The 26,099-nt window shown below is 37.5% G+C and overlaps 2 protein-coding genes across 6 annotated transcripts in view; one reads left to right on the forward strand and one right to left on the reverse strand.

Moving 5' to 3' along the window:
* LOC144070920 (receptor-type tyrosine-protein phosphatase zeta-like) overlaps positions 1-4,674 on the forward strand; it is a 65,776-nt gene extending 61,102 nt beyond the window's left edge. For all 5 annotated transcript variants that reach the window (XM_077595469.1, XM_077595470.1, XM_077595472.1 and 2 more), the window contains 3 exons: positions 688-830; positions 893-1,028; positions 1,437-4,674. In XM_077595469.1, coding sequence (XP_077451595.1) covers positions 688-830; positions 893-1,028; positions 1,437-1,601 — 444 coding nt within the window. In that variant the 3' untranslated portion in view covers positions 1,602-4,674. The remainder of the gene's footprint in view (positions 1-687; positions 831-892; positions 1,029-1,436) is intronic.
* aass (aminoadipate-semialdehyde synthase) overlaps positions 1,884-26,099 on the reverse strand; it is a 26,613-nt gene continuing 2,397 nt past the window's right edge. Inside the window, exons 3-24 of the mRNA XM_077595474.1 lie at positions 21,803-21,979; positions 20,789-20,873; positions 20,550-20,617; positions 20,237-20,383; positions 20,087-20,165; positions 18,214-18,341; positions 16,538-16,686; positions 15,583-15,705; positions 14,758-14,869; positions 13,868-13,927; positions 13,034-13,101; positions 10,757-10,878; positions 10,302-10,431; positions 9,950-10,060; positions 8,717-8,825; positions 8,507-8,647; positions 7,906-8,073; positions 6,980-7,075; positions 6,788-6,903; positions 6,398-6,486; positions 5,945-6,121; positions 1,884-5,217 (exon numbers count right to left, since the gene is read on the reverse strand). Of these exons, the coding sequence (XP_077451600.1) occupies positions 5,093-5,217; positions 5,945-6,121; positions 6,398-6,486; positions 6,788-6,903; positions 6,980-7,075; positions 7,906-8,073; positions 8,507-8,647; positions 8,717-8,825; positions 9,950-10,060; positions 10,302-10,431; positions 10,757-10,878; positions 13,034-13,101; positions 13,868-13,927; positions 14,758-14,869; positions 15,583-15,705; positions 16,538-16,686; positions 18,214-18,341; positions 20,087-20,165; positions 20,237-20,383; positions 20,550-20,617; positions 20,789-20,873; positions 21,803-21,979 (2,580 nt within the window). The 3' untranslated portion in view covers positions 1,884-5,092. The remainder of the gene's footprint in view (positions 5,218-5,944; positions 6,122-6,397; positions 6,487-6,787; positions 6,904-6,979; positions 7,076-7,905; positions 8,074-8,506; positions 8,648-8,716; positions 8,826-9,949; positions 10,061-10,301; positions 10,432-10,756; positions 10,879-13,033; positions 13,102-13,867; positions 13,928-14,757; positions 14,870-15,582; positions 15,706-16,537; positions 16,687-18,213; positions 18,342-20,086; positions 20,166-20,236; positions 20,384-20,549; positions 20,618-20,788; positions 20,874-21,802; positions 21,980-26,099) is intronic.

Raw genomic sequence — 26,099 nt, forward strand, 5'->3', positions numbered from 1 at the left:
CTAAATTGGACTTGCGAACATTTTTGGACTTAAACGCAATTTGCAGACATGTTCGTATGTACCGTTGTTCGTAAGTTGAATGTTCGTAAGTAGGGGAGCGTCTGTATATAGAAATAATTAAGGGAAAATGTTTCCCAACCGGGATCCGAACCACACCTGCCCACATGGCAGGCAGGTGAACAAACCTCTACACCATGAATTGGCCGCACCTTACCTTGTCGTTTTTGGAAACCCTTGAGTACACCCGGTTGCTTCTATTTAAGGGAAAATGACATGAAAAGGAGGATGGATTTTGTTGAGTAAAATATGGCTATATTCCTAAATAATATTTCAATTGTATGAGGTTATTATTGATGATTTTTTATGTGTCGCAGCTGTAGCTGCAGTAGAGGTTTTATAGCCATAAAATAGTTTTTGAGGGTTGGATTGATTCCGACAGCTGAAGGCGTCGCTAGGAAATTCACGGACCGTCACTGCAGTAATGGAAGGATAACACCCAAGTTTGTGCCAATTGAAATATAACACAAATCCCTGTAATTAAAATAAGACTAAGGTGGTGCGGGATGAATTAGAACAACCGTAAACTACCCAAAGGGAAGAGAAAAAAATGAAACTAGAAATGGGAAATGCTATGATCGTTATCAAAAGCTCAAATTCTCAAGTTTGAATTTCTTTTTTGTGGTCCAGGATGACTTTGTTTTGGAGGTTTGCCTGTACAGTGCCCCCCGCTGGCCAAACCCAGACAGGGCCATCAGCGACACTTTTCTGCTTGTCGATCTGCTTCGAGAGCAAACCTCCTCCAAAGAAGGACCCTCCATCGTCCTCGATCGGTACGCCAAATGCTCGCCCAAGTTCAAGAGAAAAGTTCTGTGATGTTGCTCTGCCTCCACAGCATGGGCGGAGTCACAGCTGGGACCTTTTGCGCCCTCTCGTCTCTAATTGGTCAGCTCCGTGGCCAAAGAAGCGTTGATGTCTTCCAAGTGGCCAAGATGACAAACCTCTCCAGGCCTGGCACCTTTTGCACCACTGTGAGTTTTTTTTAAACATTACTTACTAAAATAGAAAATTATTATCATCTATACATATTACTATTTATGAGAATGTGTGTGAGTGTTAGTGTGTTTGTCCGTTAACATCGGACAAAATGGAGGTAACATGGATGGTAGGGCTGGTTGAACACTCTAAATTGCCCCTAGGTATGAGTGTGAGCATGAATGGTTGTGGAATTGGCTGGCCTCCAATTCAAGGTGTTCCTTGCCTGTTGCACATAATCAGCTGGGATAGGCGCCAGCACCCCCCGCAACCCTTGTGAGGACAACTCTTTCTAACATAATTACCCAACAAACATATTTCAGAGGGGAACAAATGTCTTTTTTTTTACAATCAGTTTCCTTGTTTCTGTTTGACTATTTCCCAATAACTGGCTTTGTTATCAGGACCAGTTAGAGTTCTTGTATGAAGCCTTGCTGAGTGTGGTGAATGAGCAACAAAACCAAGAAGATGAGCCAAGACGGAAGGGATCAGCGTCCCGAGATCACAATGGTGCACCCAGACCAGCAAGAGGAAGTGGCCTAGCCGAGAGCTTGGAGTCTCTCGTCTGATCCCCATTTAAAAAAAAACCTAAAAAAAAAAAACTAAAAACTTGAGCGAGTTCAAGTTTGCCTGTTTGCTCGCCAGGGGATCTTTTTTTATTCTTTTTTTACAGAAGTAAATTGCACCAGAAAAAAAATTAAAGTGGTGAATTTGAATGCTACATTTGTTAAAAGAATAACAAAGCAATTCCTTTAGATCCGTTCACTGATGGCACCTAAAGTACGTTCCTATTTTTTTAAATATTTTATGTGGCCTTATTGTTTTCATCGTAATATAAAGAACAGCACAACTGTAACTTGGATTTTTAATAGACAAAAAGAGGACTAAAAATCTCATTTACATTTTTTGGACCATAAGGCACACTTAAAAATCCTTCATTTTTTCACAATTGACCTTGACACCTTATAATTTAATACGCCTTATACAACGTGTAAAAACAGGCACCAAATTTAAGTATAATCCAAAACGTTTCAAGTCAAAACATCCTAGTAATCTCACTATATTGAGAAAAGTATGTGAACATCTGGAATTTATCTTAACACAGCAAACTTATTACATTATAACAAAAACATTTGTATTAAAATGTGATCATTTCATTTATTTTCAGTTCAACTTAGTCTGAGATCTTCGTGTGGCTTCTGAATCAACATTAAAAGCTTGGTAACTATGCTGCTCTTCTATAATATAAGTATAATAAAAATCACACCAAATTTTCAAAGAGGATTCATTTGTATCTAAGCGAAGCTCTCCTAATGATCTGAACTGCAAGGAATTTTTCCCCAAATGCTGAAATTAAGTCAAAATGTATTAATGTAATTTATGCATATTTAATTATTTTTTCCTGGTGCACTTCTGTACTTTTTGTACCGTGCCTTTCCCCCCCCTTTTTACTTAAACTCTGTGGTCACATTGATTAATGCCATGACCATAATGACAACTAACAGATTTCACATATTTATTGGCAGCGACGATTAAAACGCAACACGGCGGCAGCAGCAATTTTGCTTCTAATGTAAATAATATTTCACCTCAAGGGACCAAATTGTATTTATACTTTAGCACATTTTTATATTTAGTGCATTCCTGAAAATATGTTCTTGCTAATCATTCAAAACAACACAAACATAGCTCCTATTTCTAATAAACCATTTTTTGTTGTTATTATGCTCTGCTGCTTCCATTTGCAATTAAAGACAAGAAAAAAATGGGTTGTTATTTGGTTGGTTTGCACAAAAACAAATGGCCAATTACAGTTAAGTTGTATTCAATGAAATCTTGACAAGCTGAAAACATTTACTTAGTTACTGTATATATTTTTTGCTATGCTGTTCTTAACTACTACTTTTAAATATTTTTTTCTCCAAATTTAAGCCCTTAATTTGAGAATGTTCATTAGGTGACACGCTGAGTTCAGCAGCCCGCCGTCGCCATCCTGTAATCACTTGCTCGCTCGCAGCCGAGATGCTAACAACTAATCCGCCGAAAAGTAGGTCAAGTGTCCAGACGACGTCTTGACCGCCAGCTTGGTATCGTCGCATTTACATATCTGACTTCTCTTAATGGAACTCCCAATTATCCCCCTCAGTGGCCTGGTTTGCGTGAATGAACACGTTACATATTGAAACTACCTCAAAACGTTTAAAGTCGACTAATATTTGCAAAATGTATTTGCTCAACACTATGAATACACAAGTGAATCAGATAAAATGTGATTCTGTGAATTTTTACCACATATTAAATTCATAGGAAAGATTAAATATCCTGTGAAAAATATAATTTCAAAAACTGGAAATATCAGATTTGAAAATAGAAATGTGTCTTTTGAGTGAAATTTAGTTATGACAAAAATGGGCTATAAATAAACTTTAAATAATTCTAAAAAGTTTAGAGGTCAACTGATATATTCTAAAAATGTGTATAAGTAATATTAGTGTTAAATAAAACATTGGCTACAGCAACATTTTTTTAACATTTGTTTTGTTGTTTCATACTCTTGATTTTTGCAGCAAAAATCATTCAATAAAGCACCTTATGAATGCACTGACATTCTGCCAATACAAATTCCAGATTTCTCTATGTAAATCATGTTTGCGGTTAACAGAGGTGATTAAAGTTACTAATTAAAAAGCACACTTGGCGTCGCTAACGGCACTACTTCAATAAGCCCAGACAAAGAAAACATTTGAATTTAAATGAAAAATATTCAAATGAGCTTCTCCTGAATCTTTAAGGTATCGTTGACCTCTGAACTCGTGTGTTGTGACAGCAAAGCCTAACCTCAAACTTGTGGAGTTTGTGGGTCACTACACTAATCCGTAAATCCACCCCATAAAAAAGAGCAGCAGCAAAAAAATAAACTGGCTGTCTGCCGTATTTTAATAACAAACCTGAAGGCTTGTTGTGCACACAGGAAGAAATCAGAAAAGGTGGGTGTCGAAAGCGTCGCTAACGAGCTAAACAGTGTAAAAATAAATAAAGAACAAAACATTCTTCTTGAAAGCTATAATTTAAGTTATTTTTCTTGACCTATAAATGCAGCATAGAAATATATATTTTTTACATATTGGTACGTTAAAGGTAACATGAAGGTTGATTTTTTTTTTTCTCTCTTAAAGATGCTTTTTAAGGAACCTCTATCAGTAGCATTACATTCATAATAACATTCATGATGATGATAACAATAGTATACGGCAACATTTTCCTCAAATGTTTTCTGGGTTTTTCTAAAAAAGGACAGATTGCCTGAAGGGAAATTGTGGAAATCTTAGCTTTGGATTTGACCAAGTCAGCTGCTACAAACCAAATGTTTGATTTCATATCAATTTCCAGCTTGGGTCCCTGAGACAATGCTTCTAAAAACATCCCCATTCATTTTCATTTGAAATGGTGAAAGTGGTGGCAATTTTTTTTTTCCTCTCCACCAGCAAATTGATTGACTTGTTTTTATATCCCTGAGACATTTTAGTGTGCTGTTATGATATGTCCACTGAATTTCATGTTGAGCTACGACACTGGTGGAAAAGCCTAATTTAGTTTTTGTTTTTATACTGGCTGCTTTATACCAAAATGGATGACTGCCAGGTAAATTGCTAGTAAAGTAGTTTTTTGATTTTTTGAAGTGTCCTGCTGTTAAAGAAATATCCAAGCAATTTCATGTTGATGGGTAAAAAAGGTGGTGGATTTCTTTCCTTCAAATGTATCATTAGTCTGACCTTAAATGGATACCTTACCCAAAATGATCAACTTCCTCATCAATTTCCTGCAAAAGCCCTTAAGACCTTTTGGGGTATTTATTATCCATTTAATTTCATGTCAATTCTGTGTTTAAGGGGTGACCTTGGATGACACCTCAAACGAGGCCCTTGTCAAAAGAATGCTTGAAAAAAGTATGGACCAATTGTTGATTGTTGAGAAGCAGATTATCAGCAATGAAATGTTGAGGGCTGCAGCATTACCTGGTGCTAGACCACTAACAAGAAGTGTTAAATTGATGACATCGTCATGAAGATTCAACCAGGGTGCTGGTGGAGGTGATGTTCAGGCCTTCATCCTTGAGACGCTTTAAAGCGGGCACGTAGATCTCCTTACTCATGGGTAGCAAGACCCCCTTGGCACTTATCTCTCCTAAAAACAGGCAAAAATAAATTTAAAAAAGAGTTGACACTGAATTTTAATTATTGGAAAATTCTAAAATACTGGCTTTTTATCAGGTTATTTTTTCAAGGATTATTTTCCAGTTTTTGTTGGTTGGCTCAGATTGATTGGCCATCAAGTTTCGATCGATGTTTAGCTTACTTACAAGTACCGTATTTTCCGCACTCTAAGTCGCATTGGAATACAATGCACACATCCAATTAAAGGCCTATTTTAAAATTTGTTCCACATATAAAACGCACCGCATTGTAAGGCATAGTAGTAGTTTTTGTCGGTTGTGTTATGCATCCATTAGATGGCAGTCTGTACTGTGATTAACTAATATTAATCCATCTATAAGGCGCACTGTCGGCTTTTATTTGCGCCTTCCCAGTGTGGAAAATACACTATATTGCTGGTGGTCACTGATCACAAAGGGAAAGAAACCCTGCTTCCTCTTCATTGTTACCTGGAACAGATTCCTGCACCCCTGAGACCCTCGTGAGGATTGGGAGTACAGAAGATATATGAATGACACTTGATGAGGTAATGAAGTAAATGCGTAAATTATCTCTCAGAATGGAAATGCTTTTGTGGAAATGTGGAAGATATGCATCTAAAATATCTTCATTCATTTTGGTATAATAAAAACTGCAGAAACGGTAAGTGAACTATTTGAAAATTGAAAAAGGGAAATGTGATATTTAAACCAACTGACCATCGAGGAGCATGCGTGCAGCAATGGCGGCAGGGTATCCGACAGTCTTAGCCATAGCAGAAAATCGCCCATCCTCGCCGTACACCACCAAACTGACACATTTGTTTTCCAGCTCACCTGTGGGGTGACGGAGGCCGAAGTCGCTACGCAGCACGATCATGTCGCGCTCTCCGCTCCCTGAACATGCACACACAAACACACTTTTTAATTGTCATTCATTTGACTTTTACCACAAATTGTTTAAACTAACACATTAGAATTATACTCAAATTTCAAAAGATGTTCAATGAAGTCTACCATATAAAATTTCAACTAAAACACAGCTGATCCCAACGGAGAATGGACGTATGTATACTAAAGCACATCTGCAGCAGTTAGATTAAAAGAAGGAGAGGTTTTATGTAAGTGTGTGTGTGTGTGTGTGTGTGTGTGTGTGTGTGTGTGTGTTCTTACCAAAAGAGAGTTTGGCTTCCAAATGTCTGCTAAGCGCAGTAAGAATGCTGTCGGCATGAGGGATCATATCGTCACTTAGCATGCCAAACCTAAAAACAAGGCATATATGGGAATAATCAGTTTTTCTTTCAGATTTCCGATTATTTGGCTGTCACTTTTTGATTTTTCATAAAATATTCATCAATTCTATTTTTGTTTAAATCTCCAAAATAGGGTGTTTCCGTGACTGCATATGATACATGAGAAATTACGGCAAACATTCAGAAATCAATAATGTGAACTGAAACGACTGTCAAAATTGGTAAAAGAAATGCCCCCTTTAAAAAATATTAAACTAAAATGTACAATTTGATGTGTTATTGATATATTCAATATAATTTGTGTGCTAACCATCTGAGGGAATCCATGCTGGAGTCATCCTGTTCGAGGCGTTCATACACGGAGGCCTCGAATGCATTGCTGGAGGTCGAGGCGGGCAAACCCATCACATGACACAGAAGTGCTTTCTAAAGACACATCACACACAGCATGACCCAATTAGGTAGTACATCAGTTGCTAACTGACGTTGCAGCTCCACTTACCCAAGAGACAGGCGACGACGCGTTTTGGAGCACAGGACAAGGCTCGCTGTTGATCAGACCCAGTTTTACAAAGCCACGCATGGCTCTGGAGAAACCCTGCACCATAAAAAAATATATATATTTCCGGTGACTATAGCAACGTGACAACTAACAAAAAATAAATAAATTAAGGAAAATCACAAAAATAAGGACACTTTCCTTTAATTCTAATGTAGTGTACATCACAAAACGTAATAGAACCAAATAAACTAATGAGTTTTCTGCAACCTCGTCGTTCCAGGGCAACATGTCAGGCACCTTTGATGGATATGCTAATGGTCTGCTCAATTGGGATTAACTAGAACAAAAAAGAACTAACATAGGATGTAACAAAATAAAAACTAAATTAAAACCAAACTAGAACTTAAATAAAACAAGCTTATTAAGTAAAATCTCGCCACTTCATGAATCAACTATCGCAGATTCACCGCATCGTGACTTGGATCCACCAAATATATAAGACAATGTTATAGTGTAGGAACAATAATACAACCATAAAATGGGTAAAAAATGCAAGTCGCAATTTTAGAGTATTTCAAAAGATACTACGCACCAGTGTCTACTTTTGGCAGGTAAATAATAGTACATAAAATGGGAGGGTCATAATTGGAGAGTATTTTATTGGATGCAAAGGGGTTGTGTCTACCTTAGGGAGTTAAAAAGTCCAAATAATATTAAATGGAAACCATAAAAACACGGTCCCTACATCACGGTTATTTACCTATTGTGACAAGTCTTGGAACACATTAATTGCGACAAACGAGGTATTACTGTACTTGAAGTATGGAAGTAGAAGTGAGGTAGCACTAAAATAAAATGGAACTAAACTGATCTTGAAATAGAATCCAACTAGCGTGTCATCACTGTGTGTCTTGGTGTGAAAGTACCTTGTATCGAAGCGTTCCTCTAAGCAACGTGTGCGTGTCTTCTATGTTGTAGAGTTTTGCGTACTTGGTGCTGTCACGGTTGGGATAACCTTCAAAGTTGAAGCCAGGAAAGAAATCCATGGGTTTGACGGCGTCCATAAGACCACCGCCTCCTGGAATACTAACAATCTGAGAGACAACATGGCTGGGTTGAGAATCCATCCCTCCATATCTACAATATAGTGCTTACGACTAATCTGCCATTAGTGCAGTTGGAACGTGCAGTTTTCTAATAAAAGCAAAACTTTGATAAGTGCATAAGATGAAACGCTTTCCAATTCCATTCACTACAACCCATTTTGTTACTTTTAGTCCAGGAATGTGCAGGGAAAGTAATCATCTGATTCAATTAATCATTTGCGACCGTCAAGTAAACAGCACATAGCCCATTTGGATTTTGGGTGTAAGTCTGAGCCAAGGTCAAAATATGTTTTTTCCTAGAGAACTATCGAAGTTCCAAAATAGCTAGACAGCATTGAGGGAAAGGGAAATTAGTGAATGATTTTGAACTGCGTTGGCATTTCTTTATATATCATGTACGTATGTTTGTTTGTGTTTAAACCTGGTTGTCGCAAAGAAAGACGGCAGGGCTGATGGAGGCAAGGAGAACACCAGAAGGACTCCAGCTGAACTTGTAGCGCAGAGGATTGTCTGAACACTCGGGAGCAGGAAGTCCCCCACAGTATGACACGTAGGATTCCACCTGTGTTTCGTACACGTGAAATAAATGAACGCAAATATAAACAGTTGTAGCATGTGTTTGTGTACTCACGGCGCATCCATCGGCTTTTGCCTGATCAATACATTCCAGGGCTAGCATGTGATCAATACCGGGGTCCAATCCCATCTCGTTCACGAGAGTCACGCCGGCCTCCACCGCCCTGATGAAAAAAACAGTGTTGGATGGTGGACTGTGGTACTGTGTGAATTGTGTAGTGTTGTTTCCCGCGTTTTTTTTTAAATAGATACATCAATGAAAAAATCTTGGTGTTGTGTAGTGTTTGTGTATGAGTTGTTGTGTGGCCATTCATTTGTGTTGTGTATAGTGTGCCAGTTGTAGCTTGCAAAGTGTGTGTGTTTTAGTGTAGTTTACGCGAAGTTGTGTACTTACTTTTTACCAAAAATCAATGAAAATATACACCAATTCTGACATCTTTGAAGAAAAAAACCCAAAAGAGATTATCTAAGACAAGGGTGTCAGACTCGGGTTGGTTCGCGGGCCGCGTTAACATCAACTCGATTTCATGTGGGCCGGACCATTTTAGATATAATATTTAGATTTTTTTAAATAAATGGATTAAAAGAACTGGATTAAAAGCCCTGAATATTCAGTTTTTATAGATCTAAAACAATGTTTATTTTAGCTTTTATTTAATATATTTTTAGATTTTACAAAATGATTTTTGAACAAAAAACAGAAAAAAATGATTAAAAAGTTACAATTATTGATTTAAAAGGGGGAAAATCAGGAAATTTAATATACATCTATACTCTTCATTTTAATTTGATCCTAAAACAGAAAGTCAGCACTCATGATTTACTTTTCCGGGCCACACAAAATGATGCAGCGGGCCAGATTTGGCCCCCCGCCATCACTTTGACACTTGTGATCTAAGAGATGACAAAGTGATTTGATTGAATCTTAACTTAACTAATACATGTAATAATTCAGATGTATGTATTGTTATAACCATTGTATTTACATGGACTTCTGTAACCAAGTTGCTGACAAAAAACATCATGAACTGTGTTAAGATTTGTTGGAGTATGTGCATGTGTTGGGGTACCTCTGTGTGTTGTGTGCTTGGGAGTGCGTTTGTGTGTGTGTGTGTGTCTGTGCTTTTAAAATGCACGTGTTACACTGTGTGTTAGTGTCCTTGCGTCGCTTTATGTTTACTATTGTGTGGTAGTGTGTGAAGTGTAATATCTGTGTGTTAACGTGTTTTAATATGATCGTGTCTATGTTGTGCAGTATGTTATGCTATAGTGTGTCAATGTGCATCACCTGTCATGCAGGTCCTTCATGGCTGGACTGAGGTAGCTGGCGGTGACCATGTTAACCTTTTTTTCAATGCAGTGTTTGGCCACCTGGGGGTGAAGGGCGTAGGGAAGCAGGCTGTCGAGAAAAAACGGGATTGGTTCAGAAAGCTACATGCCAAGTAGTTTAATCTTAGGTAGCCACGTTACGCAATGACAGTCAATGAATCTCCGCACTAGACAAGCCAATTATCAACTACATTAGGTAGCTACATGCTGTAAATGTGAAAATTATTCCTGTGATTAACATTTGTGATAATTGGTTAATCTGCCAATAATTTTTCTATGATTTGGAGAGCAACTTGAAGAGGCGGAGTCACCTAATGACAAGGTCATGGTCTTGTATGAGGGAGACGAGGTGCGCATCCTGGCTGCTGATGTCCAGCATGACGGGGATCGTGTTTGGGTATTTTGCCGACAGATTCTGTGCCTGCTTCATGCTCACAGATGCTAAAAAATGACAACAATTCAAAATAATTCCATAACAATAAATACATTGCCACCGCACACAAGCCCCAACTGATACGCCGACAACACCAATGGGAAACGTGTTCCGAGAGTTGAAATTTAAATATTGAATATTTAAATTGGATTCATTCAAATGCATATAACTGGGAATTGAGATGAGAAGGCAAAGAAGAAAACGGACCAAATAAAATGACTTAAAAATTGATGTCCAAACCAGATTGAATGGCAATACATTTTTATCAAAATTAACACTTTTGTGCCTCCTTAAATATTTTAAAATGAAAAAAAATGCAGGCTCAACACTCACCCACAGTTAGCTGCGTCTTGTCACAGCGGGTCAAATACTCAACCACTGGGCCGGAGACATATCCGGTACCGAGGACCAGAACCCGCTTCATGCCGCTTTTCTGCAGGATCTGTGATTTCTCCCTGGTGTAAGTGAAATGAAACAAACCAATGCTGAGAAGAATATAAATGTGAATCACATTAACTATGGCACAAATTGGCTGGCTCCCTTTCATTTCTAAATTACATATTATGTCATTCGTATTTGAGATTAAATGACAATGAAATTAAATTTGCAGAGGATACGGGACCAGGCCTCATAGCAAATACGGATTTTTTTTTTCAATTGTCGTTTAAGTGGTATATGTTCTTTTTCTGGTACACAACTCACCTTGCTTGACACTCTAAACATCTTAATGTTCTCAGGCAAGGGTGTCAGACTCGGGTTGGTTTGCGGGCCGCGTTAATGTCAACTCGATTTCACGTGGGCCGGACCATTTTAGATATAATATTTAGATATTTTTTTTATAAATGGATTAAAAGAACTGGATTAAAAGCCCTGAATATTCCATTTTTTAAAGATCTAAAACAATGTTTATTTTAGCTTTGTTTTTTTTAAATATATTTTTAGATTTTACAAAATGATTTTTGAACTAAAAACACAGAAAAAAATGGATTAAAAAGTTACAATTATTGATTTAAAAGGGGGAAAAATCAGGAAATTTAATATACATCGATACTCTTCATTTTAATTTGATCCTAAAACAGAAAGTCGGCATTCATGATTTACTTTCCCGGGGCCACACAAAATGATGCGGCGGGCAAGATTTGGCCCCCGGGCCGCCACTTTGACACGTGTTCTAAGGCTTTAAACTCCACCACAAACAGCAAACATTCTCAAACAGGCAATGACATGTTAACACATTTCACTCTTGTTTTGTCGATCTCAAACTTCAAATCAGCGCACAATTCGGAATGAGTGGTTTACACGTTATAAATTCAGTTATATTCAGCTTCTTATTCTTCTTCGGCTTCTTTTAATTCTTCTGCTGACTGGCAGATTAGATGCCGTGATGTCGTATTGTTTGCTGCCTTTCATTGGTGATACTTAATACTAGCTGCCCTCACCAGTAGGAAATGTGCCACAAACAAAATCGGAAGGAGATAGCAATACCGCAAAACATGAACCGCATTATAGCAAGGGACCACTATACACTACTTAATTGACTATTTTAACACATCTTCATTTGCTACGACTATTACGAAATGGCACTGTGTTTGATATTACGGATCTAGTTTTCCTTAAAAATTCATAACAAATACCATGCTAAATTTGTGGATTAATTTCAGATCAGTTGCTGACTTAAAGTAATAATTGCGAGACCTTTATATTATCAATTAATTATAAATAAACAGCCTACTCAACTTGTATAAATAACACAAGAGTATGTGGTTAATTCCCAAATACAGAATGAATAAAGTTATCCAATCCAATCCAATAATAGTACATGGTTTATAATAATAATCCTACACTGTATGGTCTAGACTGCAAAAAGTGAACACCCCCATTCTTGGACGAAACAAAGCAGGCGCTCGTGCCTTTCGATGATTACTGTTCATAACAATGGGAGCAGCATATGAGAGGGGAGATGTCCACCCCGCTGACCTTTGGTGTTAATATCCCACCACCAGAAGCCCCTGATAGGAGTCATCAACCCCCCACCCGCTCCCCCAATTGCCCTCAGCACTAATAGGATGCAACAAGCAGCAGCAGGTCTGACCGCATGCCCGACTGCACTCTCCTTATCTTAATTAAATTTCAAGAAAGGAGAAATTAGTCAGTTTTTTTCCTCTCACAAATGTGAAAGAATTAAGATTAAAGATTAACACTAAGATTAACATTTTCTGGCTTGTCTGGAGAAGAAAAAAGTACTGGCTCAATTAGGACGTCTTAAAATGGACTGGCCTAAATATGAACAAGACGATAGAAATAATTATCACCATCTTCAAATGAGAAAGTATTTTGTTTACACACACACGAGACATTTCACGAATTAGGACAAACTGAAAAACCATGATTGTTATGCATTTGTGTGCCTGTTTAAAGAATAATAAAGTACCCCATAACAGATTATTCTGTCAGGCTATTAAATGTTCTTAAAAGCAAAGGCACTAAGAACATTCAGATAATTTAAGGGTTTAGAAGTTTAGTTTACACTGTATTTTCCAGACTGCTATTGTATCAAAACTATTGTTCTTCTGCTTATTGACTATAAATGCATTCTAATTGCGAACTTACCGTTTCTCTCGAAGCTTCTCTATGTACTCAAATTTTGGCGTTAAGGCTCCGTTGGAGGTGATCACCGCCTGAATTTAACAACAAAAATGATGAATAACACTTTATGGAATTACAGCTACCGCTTAGCGACAAGCACTATATACATGGACAGTAATTGATTGACAGCTCACAAAGATTGCAAACAAGTAGTAAGCAATGAGGAAAAATATAAATTTTTCAGCAATGCTCTTCAACAATGAGACTACTCTTAGCAATAAACGCGCATCAAAGTAAATTACTCCAATCAAAATAAGAGCAAATTTGTAGAAATTATTCGTACAAAAATCCTGAGCAAAATTAAAACAAGTGTGCTACAGCACACTACAGGTTGCAGGCTTTAAATTACTAATCAGTACTGATACAAAAAAAATACTAAAAAATCAGGCTCCAAGGATCGAAAGATAGTGGCCCATGCAATACAGCTACCAAGTTTCAAGACAGATGGTTAATGAAAAATGGAAATGAAGAATTCAAAGTTAAATGTTGACAACAACACAAACAGCTTGAGTGTGGGTTTAACAGGCTACCTTAAAGCTTTAAAATAAACGAACCTGGAATGGATCATTTCAAGAAAACCACTTAGAGATTTGATGCCTTTTAACCTCAAAACAATAAAAAATAAAGAAAATTTAAGTGGTTTTTCAACAGTTCTTGAAAAAAAGGCTAATTAAATCAAAACGACTAAGTTAAAAACAACAACTACTCGCAGGGCACAAGCATTCACACTCACACTCAAAATTAAAATCACCCCTTTTCATCAAATGTTTTTTTAACAAAATGTAATCTTTGACTTACGTCTCGGACTTGTGGACTGAAGTCTTCTTGATCAAGAGGTCGTGTGGCGTCTGAAGGCAGCTGACGGAAAACACATATTTATAGCTTCTCAACTCGTAAATAACAAAACCTGTTCTGTTCTACATGTGCTCCCCTAGCCCAGGGCATTGCTCCTGCAAGAAGGTTAAACATATTCTTAAAGTCCTTTCAGCTAGACAAATGAAGTCAATCAGGTCCTGAACAGTTCAGGTGAGCAAGTGCAATAAACCAAGTATGAACACAATGCAGAGCGAATAATAATCTTTCCATAATTCAACAAAAAATCAGACAGTGATTTTAATAAATCATTGAATTTCTTGGTTATTTTTCCAATAAAGTGTTGTCAAATAATTGCCAGGAAATATTCATTTATTCATTCATCATCGCAAATACTAATCCTGTTGCGGGGGTGCTGAAGCCTCTCCCAACTGATGAGTACGGGGCGTGGTAAATACTTGACTGGTTGCAAGCCAATTAGAGGGAATAACCAATTCTGAGTGTTACTAAATTAACTACCCTGCATGTTTTGGGGAATGTGGCGGAAAATGCACAAGTATAAATGGATGTGGGTGATTGGTGGTTCTGTAAGAAACCACCATTGGCAAGACATTCTCAATGTACAAGATACATCGCAACTTGGTCTGGCCTTCTGTGGTTTGGGCTGGATTGAAAAATTGCAAGGGCAACAAGCATTGGCTGAATCTGAAAGAACCAATGACAAAAGCGACAGCATTCCCTAAAATATATACAGAATTTAAATCCCTGTTGTACCACTAAACATTACAATACATCTTCACTTTGTTTGCACTCATGGATAACATGCACATATTTTTAGTTTGTCACCCTATTCCCAGGTAAAGAGATGTTCTTACCATTTCCCACATGTATGGAAAGAGGCGATCACCAAAGTACTCGGTGGCTTCGATGGGCAACTGAGCAGGAAGGTTGTCGATGGAGCACATCAGGATGCCGTGGCCCTCCACACTGACAAAAGGAAATGCAACAACTTTTTCTTGTTCAAGTAGTAGGTAGTTAAGTACTTCCTGTGTGTGGTTCCAGTTTTTGTCCAACTTTACATCTTTTTGAGTCTATCCGTTTTTGCTACCGAAACTCGTAGCTCGTTTTGTGTTTTGGCTGCTTTTCTGTCTTAATGATTTGGTGATTCTTAATGAACCCATTGACTTTGATTTGCTTTGTACTTTGTGCTTTGTGCTTTTTGCTTTTGCTTTGTTGTTGTGCGGCCTTTGCGACTGTACTGTCTAACTTATAACTATGCCTTTTCTTGCTACTGTCACAATGAAATTTCCCGACTACGGGATGAATAAAGTTATCCAATTAAATCACAAAAAGATAAAATATTCTAATGATGTTAAAATAAATAAATAAATTATTAAGACTGCTGTAAAGATTCAAAGTGTGCACACTGTTGCCTCATGTTCCAAGTTCACTTCATTCATTTACTACACTAATAACTCAAAACACTAATTTAACATATCTTTTCCTATTGAAAAAAAAAAACAGAATTTTCATTCATACATTCAGGCCTCCTCCAAATGAAACATTAAGTAATATTTGTAATGAGAGGTTTTAAGATAAAGAAGATTGGCAATATAAAATATTAATCTCAACAATTTTTTTTTAATGATTTTCACAAGATTTTTTTTTCGACAGCTAAAATGATGTGGTGCTATGTTTACCTGTCATGGTCGATATGCTGTTCAGCATCATACATGCAGAATGGTTTGTCGATGGTGGTGCACTCGTTCATGAACTGGATGGAACCACCTGTATCTGCCGAGATGTCGCAGATGGCCATCAGCCTGTCACCAAACAAGTAATGTTCTTGACAACATTGGAGGCAATGTACTATGACATAACTATGAGCTATGTACTATGTCTTAATTGAATAATTGGTCAACCTATTTAGTTATTTTTTGAGAATTCAACACATTACATCATCCAAATTTTTTAATGAGATTCAAACAAAATCTAAAAAAAATGCTGAGGGAAAGAAAACTGCAGATTTCACTGTTTGCTCATGACAAAAGTTACTACCATATTTTTGGGATTATAAGTTGCACTTTTTTCATAGCTGTTTTTTTTCTCTCTGACCACCGAAAACTGTTTTTTTAGGCTATAGTTATCTAAAATAAACTGTAAATCTTATATTAACAGGTGCCTATTAAGCCAGTTGTTTTCCATTTAACTATTTTTACTTTGAAGTATGTTTGCCATTGATTTCTGATCCCCAAAAAAATGCTCTCCCTATAATTCGACTTTTACTCCTGTGCCACTTATACTTTTTTTTGCTCTAGTCCATTATTTGGCTGGTGCGACTTATACACAGGTGCAACTTATAGTCGGAAAAAAAATATGGTAGTTAATGATTCACTATAAGTTTTTCAACCTCAAAAGAAAAACAATATATTTAATACATATTCTTGAAATTAAAATAATATTATTTTCAAATACTACTGGATTTATTTTTGCCAAAATGCTTAGTGAAAGACATGCAGATTAGAATTAGTAGTAGTATTAGAATTTATTAAATATTCAGGTAAAAAGCCTATAACCTCAGAGCAAACTTTTCCTGTATGTTATCAAACCAATAAATCAAAAGAAATCACATGTATGTCGTATGTGTTTTGTTACTTGTGAGGCAGTTCTGGCATTCCCTCGCTTGCGACGCTGTTGCTCTTGGAAGGTCTGAGCAGCCGTTGGGCGTCCAGGCGACGCAGGAGTCTCGGGGTCTGAGGGTCCCAGTAGATACCGTTGATCAGGCAGTTGGTGTACGGCGCCACCTAAGGAAACAAGCATTCAAAAAGTTTTAGGATGTGACTAGAAAGCGGTCACAGTTGTGAACGTATGGACAAAGTACATGGTTTCATAATATCAATAATAGAGACAACGCATGACTTGGGTGTATATGGGATTGCGTAAGGGAGTATAATTGAATTGAATGCCTTTATTGTCATTATACATACAAGTATAATGAGATTTAAAGCTTCGCCATGAAGTGCCCACATAATTAAATCAATAAACAAGTAATACATAAATGAGTAGTCAACATAAATAATGAGTCAACATAAATAACGAGTCAACATAAATAACGAGTCAACATAAATAAGTAGTCAACATGAATAAGTATTCACATAAATGAGAAGTCAGGTCCAAAAATTGACTAAAGTGGTTTGCAGCATATGGAGTTTTAGTGCAAATACAGACGCTCCCCTACTTACGAACGAGTTAGGTTCCGAGCGATTGTTCATAAGTTGAATTTGTTCGTAAGTTGCTTAGTGCTATATTTTGTATTATAATTTATATTTAAGGACTATATAAGTATATTGAAGGTTTATATAAGTGCATTTCTATGTTTAAGGCTTGTATAAGTAACACGCATTGGTTTGTACTGAAAAAACATTTAATAAAATGGAGAGAATACATACAGTACTGTATACATACATTAGAGAGAGAGATTTACTAGAAACTGACCGAAAGAAGCTATCTAATGACGATCGCAGTTTTCTTTTTTTCATCATAAATGATGCGGTAGCACTGGATGGCATCATTCAATTGATTTGCAAACTTTGTGCAACGTTCAATAATTGGGTCCTGCTGCTCGATCTTTATGTTTATAAATGGTACTGACGGTCGAACGAGTCAAGTTGCATGCCCGTGCAACGCGCATCAAGCTTCCTTATTATTGCCACTCATTTCAAATGAAATGGCTTGCCTCTTCCTTGCACCTCCCTCAATAGAAGCCTTTCGATTTTCACCAACCAAATTGAATAATGGATGCACGACATATTTAATGATACAAATGAAAAAGGTTCTTTGCGCACTGGAGATGCATTCACCCACTTTTGCATTGCAACGAAGTTTGCAGAAGAAGGTAGATGCTGGGTGAGCTGAGCTCTCACAGCGCCAGGCGTCGGTATTAGCGGCGGAAAGAAGTACTACTCGGAAAAAGGCATGCAAAACAAAATCGAACTGACGAACATTTTTCGACATAAACGCAATTTGCAGACATGTTCGTATGTACCGTTGTTCGTAAGTCGTATGTTCGTAAGTAGGGGAGCGTCTGTACAAGATAAGAAATTAGTCTAGATTAGATACTTCTAGTAGGTGCAGACCCCGAGTTGAGTATGGTCAAACAAGCATACACACCCACTTACAACTTCTTGTTTTTAGAGAACCAATCTCGTTCAAATATTTTATTTATTTCTAGCATTTTCATCCTATGCTGAAACCAAGTGTGAACACATGCAACTACACCAGTTCTTTACATCTGTGTGTGCGCCTGTGTTTGTGCATGGATGTGTACTGACGCTGGTTCTGAAGTGGGATGTGTAGAGTTCCGGGTGGTTCTCGTACTCCATGGGGTCGTAAATACCGTCACTCTTCCTCATCAGGTGATGGTGGCGACTGAGCACGGTGGCATACACTTTGGTCATATCTGACAACAACAGTATTTAGCTGTTAGATACATTAAAACATTTTGGTTATCTTGGACAAAAATGCCTGTCAGCCACAGGTTGTTACAACACATTTGTGACCATATGTAAAAACAAACATATACCAAAGGCGCATCACTGAGTCGACATGCTTCCCAATCATCAAAGCCATATCTTACAATTCCAAAAACATTGCTCAGTACAAACTAGCTTCAAGCCTAAATCAAGAATTTGTACTGTTGTTTTTGTTATGTCAACATGGGAAAGTCAATAGTTCCTACCCAATTTGTATATATAGGATTTGCTATAGGCATATTTGCAATAGGCCAATGTGTTTTCACACTTAAATCTGCAAGTCAGTACCTTCAGGGAACAGGCGTAAATACACATTACATTAACTGAAAAATTAAATGATCCAATGAAGTTGGGAAGTTGTATTAAACAAAACCAGAATACAACAATTAACAAATCATGTTCAACCTGTATTGAATGAATTACACTACAAAGACAATTTATTTAATACTTAATTGAATAAACCTTTTAGCACATGTTTTAGCAAGTAATCATTTACTTAGAACTTCATGGCTGCTAAATGGTCCTTTTGTGTTAATGACAATTAAAAGACATTTGGCAAAGGAGGACACTAATTGTTAAAGATTTGTAGCTGAAATTCTTTCCATTTATTGCTGGATGTACAGATTGATCTGTTCAAAAGTTAGGGTTCACTGCTGGTGTATTTTAAGCTTAGAATTGCACCAGACATCTTCAATAATAGATAGGTCTGGACTGCAAGCAGGCCTTGTTGGTAGCAGGAATCTTTAACTACAAAGCCACGCTTTTGCAACATGAGCGAATCTGGTTTGGCATTGTCTTGCTAAAATAAGATGGGCTGTCTATAAGAAAAAAGATAGGACTGCAGCATTTGTTTCTCCCAAACCTGAAAGTACATTTCCGGGTTAACGGTTCCCAGGGAAGAAGCATGGTATACACTGAACTGGTTGCCATCAAATCACCGGGAACAACAAGAAAACGAATCAGTCGCGCTCATATTCAAAGATTGGGGCACAATTTTGGATTGTTAAAACAGCTTAGTGAGAGGAAACCGGAGTACCCGGAGACAACCCACGTAGGTACAGGATGACCATGCAGACTCCACACAGGAAGGCCAGAGTCCCGGCTTTAACCCTTGATCTTAAAACTGTGAGGCAGAAGTGCTAACAGTTTAACTATCATGTCTCAAAATATAATTGTTTAACTATGGTCACAGTTTTGGGGACAGTTATTTCGTCGCAGATGATGATGATAGTTGCATCATCACCAGTGGTCCACAACCTTTTTCTCACCGCAGACCAGTAAAGCTCTTTCTATTTTCTCGTGGATCGGCTAATGGGGAGGGCGACAACTTAAGACAACATTTTGTGGGGGTGGGGATGGTGCACGAACAACACCTATGACGGCAAAAAAAAGTCCCAAGCATAATATCAATGATCAATTAATTCTTATTCTTATAACAGCTTTTCTCATCTCAAGTAGGAGGGCGAGATTGAAAACGTTAATTTTTTTATTCTGACGGACCGGCACTAGGTAGCTCGCGGACCGGTGGTTGGGGACCACTGTTCTATGCTACATTATTCCCACAAGACCTTGGTCATGTCTCAAAACAAAAGTTAGACAAAAGTTAGACAAAAGTTAAGCCCATTGCTTAACAGCAAAATCCTGACTGATAAAAACAAAAGTGATTTCATACCTCCAGTTTCACACACATCCTTCAGCTCATGAGGCTCCACATATTCCACGGGGAGCTCATTGATTATGTCCTGCGCTCCCTGGAAAAAGTGACGGTGACAATGTGATGGCATCCTGGGATCAGGAACATGAATACTTTTCGGGGATATACCTTGGAGACGTTTCCGGTTCCAGTGAAGCAGAAGGTAACAGGACCAATTGACTTGGGCATGAGGCCCATCGAGATCTCGTAGCCGCAATCCCGCACAGCCTGGATGGCCTGCGATACGTTGCGGTAGTTGTGGGCCATGCCGATGTGCTGTACAGGCATACAGCTAGTGATTAGCATTGAGCCGATACCTTCACAATGTTTTTGTGCTTGAGAGCCGTTACTTATTCGGATTTAGTGTTTAACATCACCAGATGTGCATTTAGCATCATGTGGTCATTCAAAAAGTGATACTGTGCTGGGAATGCATATTTACCATAAAGGGGGTATGGTGCCCAAGTGCCAGGAAGCGAAGACCCAAACCATGTAAAATGTTGATCATGCCTGAAAAAAAAAACATTCTTAAAATATTTCCATATAAACACTAAGTATCACTTAGGAATCATTTGAATGAGTCACCCTTAAAAGCATCTAATTATATTGCTCTGAATCCCTTCCCAATTCCGCTTATAGCAACACCCCATGAAAGGGGTTATATTTATTTATTTATTTTACCTGCGACACCAGCCCACTGCCCAAACGCCACGATACGATAGCCATTAGCATCAACCATTTTCTCGTAGTCAATCAAACGAACCTCCTAAAAACACAAACAAGAATAGTCATTATAAACATAGCTGCAGGGTCTTTATCCGTGTATCGGTGTATATTTGTTGTGGAGGTTGAGCTGTTGAAATGTTACCATTTGCATCACTGACTAATCTTTTCTCCTGTAGGGCTTAAGTTTACTTTCAAGTTTTTCAAGTTAAGCATTTAAAATGTATTTGTCGTTTTGAAAGTAGTCGCTGGATGGAACAGAAAAGCCACAATGTCGTGAAAACTGAGTATCCTTTGAGGAAATCAGCTTTTCTCTGATCACAGTTACTTCGTAAAGGTCAGCAAACTTTAGAATTCTATTACAAAATGCAATTAATCTTCTTGCATGTTCCAAGAAGTGAAATTCAAGGCTTTAAGGACCACTTAGAACTGAATTTAATGCCAGTTCTGAACAAATTTGACAGAAAACCTTTCAGTTAAAAAAAAAAATCTGTAACTCGTGAAAACCTCGTGGGAAGATTTTACAGACGATTTCCCATATTGAAGTGTAATTAACAATTTAAAGTGAACATCCAGTGGTCACTTGTTACAAGTTGTGTAAGGTTTGATAAATATCTGATGCCAAATATTTTTGTCTAGTGTTGTATTTGCCAAAATGCTCCCATGGAAATAAATGGTAAGGCGTCATAAATCTAATGAGGACAGTTAGCACCGATCACCAACTTGAAAAAAAGTCATCTTTGGAAACTCAAGCCAGATTGAGTGCAACGCTAGTAGGTAAATATGGCCGCTTGACAATAATATATCATGCAAACTCAAGGTTACTGAGCACATAAGCAGGGTACAATAACAGGTAAACATTTAAGAGTCCGAAAAAAATATATTTTTCCTAGGAAAAAAAAATAAGGACGCCCATAGAAGTCGCACTCAGAGTCCTGCCAAAAGGCGACATGACATAACTTCCTGCCTCACCTTCTGAAGCAGGTCATCCAGCAGTCCCATATTGGCCTCCTGTGCCTTAATTGTGTGTGAAAAGAAGGCATAGGTCTTCTTTGGGATCACTTTCTCCTCAGGTGGCCTCTTCACGCCAATGATGAGCGATGCCTCGGAGATATCCTCCTGGATGACGGCGCCCGCCTTGGCGTAGTACTGAGGGCAGAGAGACAAGGCTTTTACTTTGATTTGCTTTGTACTTTGTGCTTTTGCTTTGTTGTTCTGTCAAATCACCCTCTTGCTACTGTCACAATGAAATTTCCTGAATACGGAATGAATAAAGTTATCCAATCCAATCCAAATTTCAACTCTCCATACCAACTATTGGCGTCAGCAGGTCAATGGCATTTTTTATTTCAAATTAATTCATGCAAACACAAAAAAGAAAAACAGTATTGTGGTTAGCTTTGCATTTGTGGTAAAAGAATTAAACATGACCAATTGCGATTTTCTGTTGGCAACTATTTGGGCGAAATTAAGGGCATTATGCTGACGAAGATTAGTGTCACAATGACCCATGTGAACATTGTGAACTGAACGGAGCTAGACCTCAGAACAGGTTCTATAAAACTCTCTGAACATTTTTTTCTTTTAGGTTTACCATATTGTCCGGACTATAAGTCGCAGTTTTTTGTTCAGTTTGGCAAGGGGTGCAACTTATACTCGAAAGCAGTGGTTCTTAACCTGGGTTCGGTGAGTCGGTCCCAGGGGTTAGGTGGAGACTCTGCCGCGGAGGTGAAGACAGATCGAATCATGTCTATACACAATAACATGCCCCATTTGACGATTACTGGCTGCAGATGATCATGTGATATTGCTTGGCCAATCAGTGCTGCGAGAAATTTATATATCTTGAATTTGAAAAAAAAAAAAACATATTTTATTTTACACTAAAGTAGGGCCCCTGCAATCGGCTGGCCACCGATTCAGGGTGTCGCCCGCCTTTGGCCCGAAGTCAGCGGGGATTGGCTCCAGCACCCCCCGCGACCCTAATGAGGATAATAAGGTTCAGAAAATGAGATGAGATGAGACTAAAGTAGGGTTTGGTGCATGCAAATATGAAACCGTTGGGGTTCGGTAGCCCCAACAAGGTTAAGAACCACTGCTCTAAAGTGACTTAACACATTATCTTATTTCCCTTTTTTTTTTTTTTAAATACTACTAAACTGCAAGAAGGGGCGCGAGTCTTGTGTTAATAATTGGGTGGAGTTTTGGCTTGTACCTTCAGGGTTCACCGACCAAGAACCTTGAGAATTGCCTTTAAAAAACAGCTGAAAATGTTCCTTTTTGTAATTTACTTTTGTTTAAAAAAAATATTCACCCTGTTCTTGCTATAAGATGATGTGGCTGTTCTTTGTTTTAGATTTTAGAAAATGATATTCCACCCAAAATTCAACTTTTCAGTTTGTCCGATTTATAATCCGAAAAATACGGTAGTTTTGCTAATCATTGACATCATTCAAGGAGAAACATTCTAACTTCTAGAAACTTTAATGACTTAATGAGGGATAAAAGAAAATTGTTTCATTCAAAATGAAACTGTACCCTAACAAGGAGTTGAATGTCAGGCTACAGCTATTGAATATTTCAAGATCAACCTACATACATACATACTGACTGAATTTTTATTGCGTAATTAGTAAAAGTATTCGGAAAAACTAAGCTTCGCTAAAGAGTGGTGCTAAAAAAAGGATAGAACATAATTCAATTGATGAGCGACCAGTTATTTTCTTTTTATTCATTCATTCATTCATTCGTACCTATGACCCTCAAACGGGCTTGGGGATGATGTTATTATACAGCCTGTTGCACAATTGTTTTAATTACATTCATAAAGGAGAATGCAACTCTTACATTGCTGTCCACTGCATTGACTGAAGGGCGTAAATTCACATTGAGCGTAGAAGCAAACTATAAAAATCTGGTCAAAACAAAAACGTCCGTCTACAACTAAGGAAGTTAGAAAAACATTATGCCTGAAGCTTTTAATGTAGCATTCTATTCTGGTCGCCTCTCCTATAATGTTCCTGGTGAGTTAGGCTAGTTTTAACTCCTAACAATGATCCTCAACTAACACTTAGACCAGTAGCTATTATACTACTGTACTATGCTATACTCATTAGTTTAGTTAGAAGAATGTCTTAAAATCAAATACAAAAAAGGAGTTATTTTTTGTTGGATACAGGCAGCATGAAGCCAAATGAATAACCCTAACCCTAACCCTAACCAGGCATCATTAACAAACTTCACACCCCAATCACACAAATAAGCCGCTTGTGCCATTTAAGCGAAAAAGTGTTGGATACTAATAATATTCTTAATCAACTTTTAATAATGTTTTAGACAAATGATATAAAAATGAAATGAAATATATATATATATATATATATATATATATATATATATATATATATATATATATATATATATATATATGGGTCATTTTCACATAATTCAGCAAATAACGGTAAAGATATGGCCCTGGACTTTCCCTTTATGTGTTACAAAGTTATAAAAATTAATTACTACTGCTTTGTTTGCCACATATTATACTACATTTGGCACCAATTTTAAGAGAAATCTATTTGAGACACAAATACATTGAGAGCCAGTTTATGTTGAATTTGTCCACTCCGTTAGATGTCCAGAATCTAGTGTCACAGTTTATAGGAATGAAAAGTCGGGTTATGATTTATTTGTTTGTCTCTATTTAGAATGTGTTGTTTAGATTTGTTTCAATAGTATTTTCACTCAAGTTGTCTTTGAGAAAAATGCAAAAGAATTGCAACTGCAAACAGTTTTACTGATGTACCTTTCATATCAGTTAGTGTGTCTTTACCGTTATCACATGAGAAATACACCAAAAAATTCACAGTAAATACACCAGGTGGCTGGTGTGGGAGAAGTACCAGGATGTTGTCAGCCATATTGTCAACGCCAGCTAAGCAGAAGCCATGAGAATGAAACTAAAACCAAGGTAAGGACCATACCTGTGAAATGTCGTAACAATTCCATGTCTTTACCGATGTCCTAAAAACTTGGTGAACATAATTACTTTGCTTTTTAATGAACTGGGCATGGTGTATGCATGCAGAACACTATCATTTACTGAGTGCCAAGAAATACCATCTACCAATGTCAAAGGCTGAGGTGGAATGTTGTGTCTTTACCGTTAATAAATTTTGTCTTTACCGTTATTAAAAGGTGTATACAATAGATATGTAGAGATGAAATACATATTTTTAAATATACAACAGATATGTAGAGATGACGCTAACATGTTATGCTATGTTTATGTGTATACTAATTCCTGCTTTGATTTGTAAAATTTCCAGAACATGAATCCATTTAAGAAAAAAGGCGGTAAGCCACCTGCGAAAAAATCTAATGCTGCAGCGATGCGCAAATGCAGGGAGAAGATTAAAAATGACCCTGGAGCCTATCACAAATATTTAGAGAAAGAAAGGGAACGATATCAGAAAAGAAAGGCACAAGGAAAGATTCCAAATATTCACCCATATTTTTTAAATTTTAATTAATTATGTTTTCATTAAAGTTCCAGCTAAGATATTTCCAGGCAGTGCTAGTGTTGCTAATTAGAGATAATCAGAATGCTTGAATTGCATTTTGTAAATTATTCATTTTCTGAAAGTGTCTTTACCGTTATTTGCTGAATTATGTGAAAATGACCCATATATATATATATATATATATATATATATATATATATATATATATATATATATTTCTCCCATGATCTGCATTTGACTGTATTCTAGGTTTCAAATGATTATTTTTGCAATTATTGCTGGTGGTTTTGGTAAGCATTTACAGAATACGGAGGATGGTATTGGTGATTAAGCGCACCAAATAACGATTGTGATATTTTTTACAGGATGGGAAAGGATCAATTTCCCTCCACTGAGAGACATTTAATAGATAGTTATTGCTCGAACAAAGTCCCGAACAACTTCAGTTGAAAAAATTTTGCCCAGTGGTTAGCACGTTCATCTCACACTCATGAAATTGAGGTTTCAATCCCGGTGGGTTCCAACCTTCCTGTGTGGTGCATGTTCCCCGGCATGGGTTTTCTATGGGTACTCCGGTTTCCTCCCACATCCCAAAAACATACATGGTAGGTGGGTTGAACACTAATTTTCCCCCTAGCTATGAGTGCGAGTATGAATGGTGGTCAGTCTCTTGTGCCTTATGATTGACTGGCAAACAATACAGGGTGTCTCACGCTCCTGCCCATAGTTGGCTGGGGTAGGCTCTA

The sequence above is a fragment of the Stigmatopora argus genome, chromosome 3, assembly GCF_051989625.1.
Source record: "Stigmatopora argus isolate UIUO_Sarg chromosome 3, RoL_Sarg_1.0, whole genome shotgun sequence".
NCBI lineage: Eukaryota > Metazoa > Chordata > Actinopteri > Syngnathiformes > Syngnathidae > Stigmatopora > Stigmatopora argus.